This window comes from Pelodiscus sinensis, chromosome 1, assembly GCF_049634645.1.
Source record: "Pelodiscus sinensis isolate JC-2024 chromosome 1, ASM4963464v1, whole genome shotgun sequence".
Classification (NCBI taxonomy): Eukaryota; Metazoa; Chordata; order Testudines; family Trionychidae; genus Pelodiscus; species Pelodiscus sinensis.
This window is the reverse complement of record NC_134711.1, coordinates 15,422,213-15,431,554: the sequence shown is the minus strand read 5'-3', so window position 1 is coordinate 15,431,554 and position 9,342 is coordinate 15,422,213. Positions and strand designations below refer to the sequence as shown.

General features: G+C 44.1%; 1 protein-coding gene across 2 annotated transcripts in view; it reads right to left on the bottom strand.

Moving 5' to 3' along the window:
* Positions 1 to 7,878: 7,878 nt before the first annotated feature.
* ELAPOR2 (endosome-lysosome associated apoptosis and autophagy regulator family member 2) overlaps positions 7,879 to 9,342 on the bottom strand; it is a 156,801-nt gene continuing 155,337 nt past the window's right edge. For both annotated transcript variants that reach the window (XM_075926150.1, XM_075926158.1), the window contains exon 22: positions 7,879 to 8,719. In XM_075926150.1, the coding sequence (XP_075782265.1) occupies positions 8,660 to 8,719 (60 nt within the window). In that variant the 3' untranslated portion in view covers positions 7,879 to 8,659. The remainder of the gene's footprint in view (positions 8,720 to 9,342) is intronic.

Sequence of the window (9,342 nt, the reverse complement as noted above, 5' to 3'; positions counted from 1 at the left end):
ATGGAGACAACGAGATCCTCGGCTGGGGTAAACTGACTTATCTGCACTGGCTTCAAAGAAATCAGCTGTGGCACTAGATCTGTCAGACCTTATACGGAAAGGGCATGGGATGGGGGGGGGGGGGTGAAAGGACTCCATTTCTCTTTGGAACAGTGAATCTCTGCACCTTGTACACTGATGGGTTTCACTAATTCGGGTCAGGTTCTGGTGTACTATTCCATGTGAAATAGGCTCTTACTCCACAAGCGATTCCATTGATTTTGAATCTAGCCCAGTGATTCTGAGCACCTAACTTGGACTGTCTCAGAGGCAGCAGCTTTGGGTGCCAGGAGGGAGCTGGTCGGTGAGAGGAACCGGTTTAAAACCCAGCTCCCCTCACAGACCGGCTGCCTGTTGTCCCATGCTGCTGACTCTGATACAGGGGTGGCAGCAGCCCATCGGGGGGTGGGGTAGAGGGGGAGAGCTCCTGGACCCGGCGTGAGCCAGAACTGAGCCAGGCTGCCTACCCACCTACCTTCTAATAACATTTTAAATGCACAGCCCCAGCGGGAGTAAGTCCCAGACCTGCTGCAAGCCAGGCCTGAGACAGACCGCTGGCCGGTCTGCTAAAAAATTGACTAGTGGGGGGAGAGGGAAGGAGGAATACGTGTAGTCTATAGCATTAACCTGTAAGCTTTTGCTTATAGGTTAATTGGCTACACAGTTACATCCCTAAAACAGAGTGGTGGTCGTGCACCTGGGTTGCGATGAAGCAGTTGGTTCCCATTTTCACAAAAGTCAGGGGAATTCAGCATTCCTCCACCACTGATTTAGGAGGTCACAGTTCTAAGTGTGCGCCTTGTTGTGACCAGGGACTAGACTGCTTGGGAAGGCATCCGGAGCTCTGGATCCCAGACTGTTTTAAGTCTCTAGGGACTGAATAGAGCCCAGCCACTCACCCAGTCCTGAATGTCAAGCCACACTGCCATGGCACAAGTCCTCTGTCTAGTAACCTGCTGTTGTGCTGCCTAGCCCCTGGGCTCAGTGCTGACCTTTCAGACTTTCTGGGAGCCTAACACACCCTCTCTTAGAACTCCACACAAAGTTGTGAGCCTCTGAGTTACCACTTACCACAAGCCACTTGAAAAAGTTAAGAGCAATGCCGATGACACACAACACCCATCTGCCCGGAGTCTTGCACAAGTGGTCTTTTACAGATGAGATAAAGCAAGAAATCACAGGTCATTTAGACACCACCACACAGTGGTCCTCAGTAGCTCAACCTTCTCTTAGGAGCCCTGGGGCACCAACTGCCTTCCTGAAGGTAGGCAGGAAGGGACCCCACATGCTGGGTTTCTTCTCCCTCCTCTTGCGCCAAAGAGAAAATGGACCATCAGTTACATAGCGCCTGCCTTGTACAACTTTTGGCCCTCTCTGTCAGGTGACCTTCCTCAGAGGAGCAGCCATTCCTGACAAGTGATGACTGAAGGTGACCTCTCCCCTGACAAACCAGTTCCACTTGGTGGGAGCCATTTATTGTCTATGGGAGCCCACTCCAGCCTTAACCATTTAATCTCTTGTCAGCCCTGTAGCACTCCCCTGATGGAATTTAGGTCCTACATGGAGGAGAAAGAACAAAAAGCTGCCTGTTCAAAATTGAGTTTGCAGCTTGGTAAAGATACGTGCAGCAAGTTCATCATCTCCCTTAGAATTCCTAAATCGTAAAGACGGATTGCTCAAATCCTCGCAGGTCGTCGCTTCACATATCTGGCTCCATTTGCCCAGCTGTAATATGAGGATGAAAATGTTAACTTTTCTCCCTCCCAGGCGTGTTTAATTAGTAAATGTCCATGCAATGCTTTGAACATGGGAAGTGCTTCAGATAAATGCTGGGCGTTATCATTCTTATTGACAGGGTCACGAGCACTGAAATCTGCGCAGCAAGGAAGGGTCTCCTGGGTTTGGGTTAGTAGCTGCACCTCAGGGAGTGAGATTTGTTCAGATTGCTAAGCACTGCGAAGCTCTCAGCAGCACACACAAGCATTCAATTTGCTGTGAATTTCTCTCTGTACAAGTCAAGAGCCCTCGGGACAAAAAGCATTATGTCTGTGCAACAATTCCCTGCCTGAGTTTGAACTCAGGAGCAGATGGGAGTTAGCTCATCCGAAGGTCACAGCAGCACTAGCCTCTTACCATCTCATATGGACCAACCACTTGAGGGCGCAATAACACACACCTTACCAATGTGTTACATATGCACCAACATTCATTATGAACTCACACAATAGAAGAACAGGGCTTGATTCTCCATCCTCTTGCCCTTGTGTAAATCAGGTTCGAGTCGATGCAATTAGGCTGAATAAGTGAGAAAAGAAGCAGTTTCATAGTTTCTTACCCAATGTGAACACAGATGGACTTTCATGGCACCATCATCCAATGTCTAATGGTGGCTGTCTTCAAAATGAAGGATCAGCGGCAGTGTTCCCAGTAAGCTGTGCACTCGTGTGGCTCTTCAGATGATTAGCAAAGCACCCACACCTAGTTTTTTCTTATTTCTACTAGTGGTGCACAACCACCCATGACTCAGTGCATATAAAATTTATTCCACACATTGTTGGAAAAAAATTCATCCATGGACAGAATAGATTAGAGGGAACATTGGCCAGAAATGGTTATTCCCTATCCCCACTTACTGCGGCAGGATACTAGTTTTGATCCAAAACTTATTGACATTGATGGGATTCTTTCCTTTGGTCGCAATGAATTCTGCAACATGTCCATAAAGACAGCATGCTATTTTTGCCCCAGGGCTTTAACCAATGGATGCCAAGTATACAGCAGTTTCAAATCTATTCCTGAGGAAGAAGCAACATTAATAAAGCCCGTTCCCTTCTCCCAATTGCAGGTGTCAAATCCTAGTAAAGATTTTAGAAATCTAATACTATGTGATGAGCTGGAAAACACTGTGGCAGCTTTCAAGATCAATTGCAGTCTGTGGTGCAGCCGGACCTGCTGATTTCACAATGGTGTATCAGGTATGGTTCAAATTCTCAAGCTATCTACTTGCTAAAAGCCCCATAGACAATTCAAGCAACATCCTCTTATCTGCAGGCGTCTACTGCTACAGTACAACTCTTCCCAGACCTGCACTCTCTCTGTAAATGTCACCTTAGGATAGTGGGTGTGGGGAGAAGCCACTTTTTGTGGGGTGACTTTGGTGCAAGGACTGGCACAGCTCGAGCTGGCACTTTTATGCATCTGACAGACTTTTTTAGTCAAAATAAATGGGCTTAAACAAAACTCCAAACATACTAAAACAGCAGCAGATCACTGCCGTATTGCAACAAAGACTCCAAATGCACTTTCAAATTCTCCATGACCTGGGAATGACTCAGGCTGAGTTTTTGCAGAAACTTTGAGAGGAAGTGTCTTTTTGGTGGGGAACTCTAGTGCATATGTGTGGGGAGGGAGAGGGATACATAAAACCAAATCTCCCAGAATTCTCTCTTTCACAACCTTTTATTTCTTCAGAAAACCAGAGAGAATGTGCACACACATCCCTCCTTGCTTTGGCTTCACAGTCCCTGCAGTGGACCACGAGTCTGAATCAAAATGTCTTCCTGTGGCAACAGGTGGGCTTCTGCGGTTTGCTTCTTTGTCAGTTGCAACTTCATGAGCCAGGAAGTGTGTACAAACCATGGCACTCACTGCAGCTCCTCCCCATTCTCTGCTGTTTCAGCAATACCACGCCCATGGTGATCCCCCTCCATACCATATCACCCACCCCGCATATTCCTGGAGCAGCTGCGGCATTCACATGGGCCACCAAATAAAACTGATTTCTTCTGCACCTACATACTTACTCCTCAAAAGGACCCTGTTTTCCTCGTTCTGTGAAGGAAGACGTTAAAGGAGGCCACGTTGGTCAATGGTTACAGATAAGGAGAAAGCTGCAAGAGACAAAACCTCCAGAATTAAGCAATACCCCCTGCCTTGTGATATCCTTGTGGCAAAGGGCTTGGTAGGATTAGACATTTCATGAAACCACTCACAGTTATACTAGCTAGGACCCAACAGTTTAAAAGTGATTGGTGCCTCAGGCAGGAGCGTACTGGCAAGCAAAATAGGCCCAGGAAATGGTTTGAGAATGGCCCTCCCCATGATGTCACCTCTGCATGCCCCTCAAGTCCTGCCCCCCGCGTTATGTCCAGCACACGGCGCAGGCAGCGGGTCGGGCTCTGCGTGTTGCATACAGTGCGGACGCAGAGCCGTTTGGAGTGAGGGGCAATGGTGTGCGGACACGATGGCCCACCAGGAAATTCCCGGTATCCCACCAGGCCAGTCCGCCCCTGCCCTCAAGCTAAACCAAAAACTAACATTCTGGGGTTAAAGAGAAACTTCATCCATTTTGGGAGTTTTATATCTTACTCTGAAGCATCTTTTTATGGCACTAATTAGAAATGGAGAGGGCTACTGTATGACAATGTCTGTTGCAATCCTTCCAGCCATCCCCACCCCTCTGGTTACTACCAGCGCCTTTTGGACAGGAAAGCCAAGAATTCTCACACCCACCTTGACAAAATGACAATCTCAGAGTTTCCTTTTAAACAATAAATAAGAGAGCCCCTTCTTTTAATTAGAAGCGTTAACAGCTGCCTACAACTACCTAATAGCTTCCAGTTATGGCCCTGAAAGATCTATTTTTTTCTAGGCTTGGACTCCATATCAACCATATGGCATGCTGCAAACACCAAGTAAAAATAAGCAGAATCAAGGTGGAGAGGTTGCATTCTGATTTAAACTTGGAGGCTAGATCCTCTACTGGTGAAAACCAGAGACTTCCCACAGAATTCAGTGATGCTACCCCAGCTTGTACCAGCTTTGGGTGTGGCCCAGTATACTTAAATCTGACTGCAGATATATTCTCTGCATACTTTTGTTTTTCTGGGAAACCAGTATCACAGCAGCCTCCATCACATCCCTACTTACTTTGCCAATAATTCATACAGCAAAGCCACTTAAATGTGTTTAATCCCTGAAAAGATTCAGCTGCTTGGATCCAAAATTAGAAGAAAAGCAGGCAAAGCAGTGAGAAAAATGTATCCCATTTAATCAACTGAACACATAACAGAGCGTTTTGCATTGGTTTATGGTCTTAAATAACAGATTCATACATAACTTAGCTGATGAGATGGTTGCTCTGAGTACATTTTGGCAGAATACTGGATGTCACAGGCAACAGTTTGCTTAATGAAGTGTTTCAAGACTTCAAAACTGTGCCTCTTATGGGAACATGAACACAGCCTTTATTTGTCTATTTGTAGGGAAAGAAAAAGAGAAACAGCAAAAACTCATCTAGAAGGTATCAGAACAAACTTGTTTATGGCTGGAAAATTCCATTACAATTCTTTAAGCTATACTTAAATCAGTCCTATAGGCTTAGTTGGGTTTCTGCTTCTCATAGTGCTCAGTCAGATGTACTTTAGGGTGTCTGGAAGAATTTCTTCTAATAATATGACAGATCATTGGGAACCCCATAAAAGAAGCGTCATATACCACAGCCTGCAGGAGCGGACAAAATGCTATTTTATATCTAATTTGAAAAATTCATTGGATGGGGGGGAAATAACCAAACAAACAAAACCCCTCCTTTGTATTAATAAAACTGAGAGTTTGTTAAAATTTAAGGCATTTGAACGTGTCAGGGATAGGAGTCCAGAGGCAGAAGAAAAAATGTTCCTGGGAATGAATCCCAATTATATCTCTATGGCTTGGGAAAAGGGCGCAGATAAGTGCAAACAATGGAAACAGTGGTGACAGGTGTAATTCTGTGCAAGGTGGGAAGTTCCATGCCTCCATCCATCACTGAAGAACACTTCCAAATTGAGTGAAGGCTGAGGTTCTTCCAAGGATCCCAAATTCAGTTTCAAATAGATGTCCATTTCACTGTACAAATGCTGGTTGGATGAAAATCTTTGACGTGACAGCACCCTATCGGAATAGAATCCAGTGACATCCAAAGAATCCTCTTCATAAAAGATCAGCAAAGAACTGAAATCCCAAAATGTCAATTGGCATTTGCTAAGGGAGCCCATTACCATTGCTGACCACATGTAAACGAGAGGATAACGACAAATATAATGCAAGATAATAAATCTGCAATAAAAGTACCAAATATACAAAAAAAGAAACTTGTATTTAATATACATTCAACAACAATGAAAAATGGTTCCATACCTCACAAAAATCCCTTCTTTATAGGAAATGCTGTTTCAAGAACAAAATGAAATGTACACAACCCCGAATGTAACCCCAAAGTAACTCCATTCAGAAGAATAGATCCCAGTTTCTGTAACTGGATATACAAAATAATTTAAATAAATTTGCCTAAACAGCAAAAAAGCTCGAATCTTCATAAAATCTTCTTCTGCATCTCATAATATAATAATAATTTTCATCTGAGCTTTAATTTAATGTAGAAGTGGGCGCTTCTCAAACTGGTTGATGCAACAAAAGCTCAAATCTATATATTCTTCATAGTAAAAACATCATTTTTTGCCTTTGTCTTTTCCAAAGTTTTAAAGGCAGTTCAGAATTCAGACATTTTATTGTGATGAAGATCTAGGTCTGATTAGAGGGACAAGATTGGATCCTCATTTCTTCCTAGCTTTACACAACTCTTTCCTTCATAATTTTCAAGGGTGATTTTATATCCACATTTTAGTAGATCATCTTCAGTTCAACTTTCACTGGAATTTCAGAAAATTACAGTTTTTCATAGACTGAATATTAGGAAGATCACATACTTTTAACATGATTGATAAATCAGAAATTTTTAGGCCCTGAACAAGGATCTCAGGTCCACCTTCAAGATTCAAAGCACCTTTTTCTGCCTTCATTTAAATGTACAATTACTTGCCTCCACAGTAGGACACATATGTATGCTAAGATACACAATGGTGTAACCAATATTAATACCTTCAGGAGGGCCCACATGCCGGATAAAGAGACTGATGCTCCCTCCAAACCGCAAATTGGCTCAGCTAGCTTAAGCACTAGACACTTGTGCTTTCCCTCCACTCCCAGAGTGTCCAGGATTCATTCCCCCCAGATGCTCATCCCAGGGGATTGTGACATAAATGACAGTTTATACAAAGTACTGAACTGCTGTCAACCTTGGATGCTTAGGATAAGCTTCCCCAGGCAGGGAGAAACATAATTCACAGTATGGAACTTTGCTCCCCTCTAGTGTCTAGGCCTCGTAACAAGATTTATGAGTCTGCTGCTGCTTTTCAACAGATGGATCTGATCTTTCAACTCGGGCAGTGGCAGTGCACAAATTTGGGGTTATGTCTACAGTGGAGCTGGCGGTGTGACTCTCAACTGTATCTGTTCTTGCTCTCGTCAAAATGGCACATTACAAAAGTATAGCCACTGTATCATGGGTAGTACCAGGCAGTTGCATGGCCTAGCCACCATGGGTACAAATCCACCGGAAGCCAGTGGATACATACTCAGCACATCTAGCCTGTTTGTGCTACCATGGCTACATTACAATTCTTAGGCTGTGTCTACACTGGCCACATAACCCGTAATAACTATGGAAATGAAAGAAGTCAGAATAGGGAAATGCGCGGGGGATTTAAATATCCCCCGCAGGATTTAAATAAACATGGCCGCCGCTTTTTTCCAGCTTGGGGAAAAGCCGGAAAAGAGCCCCCTACTTGCAAGTAGGAATAAGAGATCCTCTTAGGGCTTTATTCCGGAGGATTGCGCCAGTCTGGACGCTCTTTTCCGGCTTTTCCCCAAGCCGGAAAAAGCGGCAGCCATGTTTATTTAAATCCCGCGGGGGATATTTAAATCCCCCGTGCATTTCCCTATTCTGACTTCTCTCATTTCCATAGCTATTACGGGATATGTGGCCAGTATAGACACAGCCCCCGTGTGCTGGGCTTATGACAGCAAATGCGAGTCTACGTAAGCTGGGAATCATACCCTTAGCTGTAGGGAGAGGTATAGCCTAAGGTTCAGGAGTGCAAGGTTCAAGCCAACCCATTACAACTGGTCATTACAATGGCACCTAAATGGGTTCAATCTGTGAGTGTAAATTGGCCCTGCTACGCTTAAGGGCTGTTGCAGGACATCCAGCCCTTAACCCCAAAAGCAATATTATCTCTAAGGATCAAAACTCAGCCCCGGATCTGTTTCAAGTACCATTCACAATTTTGGTTTGAGAGAGACTTGAAGCCATGCTACAAAAAGGATAGGACAGAACCTTTGCAGAAAGATTCGAACCTCTCAGAAAATCAGTTCTTGAGATGTATATGGACAAAGTGATTATGAACTGAAAAGATACCCATAAATCACATGACATGCCTGAGGAATGCACAGGTGAATGTAAAATTTAAGTCAGTTGCAGTATGTATATCTCTTCCTGAGTTAAGTTTCATTCCTAGTTTGGAATCCAAGCCGTCTGCTCTTGTTTTGGCAAGGTACTTGACCACAAGATAAGGCTACCCAATCTTTTGTTTTGATTTCCACCCTCTTTTCCCTCCCTCCCCTTAAATGGCTCAGCATTTCTCACTGGGATCATCACTCTGCTATCTGCAGCAATGTGTTTAAAATGTGGTCCTGTAAAAATAGAAATCAGGTTTGTTTCTTTGAAGGTAGCATTTAATCCTCATATATTTTGTGATCTTGAAGATTTCAGCTGCACAGATTCAAAACGATCTTGTTTTTCCTGCAATGAAAAGAGACAAGTTCCCATCAATCATGATTTCTCAGATTCACTCCGAAGTGTACTAACATCTCTTCACTTGGTATAAAAAGTCAGGCACCAAATTTCTGGTCTCAGTAGCTTGAGTGAAACTCCTCTTAAAGACTTTATTGAGATAGTGCCACAGTAAGGGTATGTCTAGACTGCATCCCTCTGTCGGCAGAGTGATGCAGATTAGTCAAGTTGACAATGCAAATGAGGCAGGGATTTAAATATCCCGTGGCTAATTTGCATAAAAATGTCCACCACGTTTTGCCGACTCAGCTCTTTGTCGGCAAAAAGCGGCAGTCTAGAGGGGGATCTGCCGAGAAAGAAAGCCTTTTTCGACAGATCCCTTATGCCTCCTGCAAGGAGGTTTAAAGGATCTGTCGAAAAAGGCTTTCTTTCTCGACAGATCCGCCTCTAGACTGCTGCTTTTTGCCGACAAAGTGCTGAGTCAGCAAAACGTGGCGGACATTTTTATGCAAATTAGGCACAGAATATTTAAATCCCTGCCTCATTTGAAATGTCGACCTGCCTAATCTGCATTCCTCTGTCGACAGAGGGATGCAGTCTAGACATACCCTAAATGAGAGCAGAAGATAGCC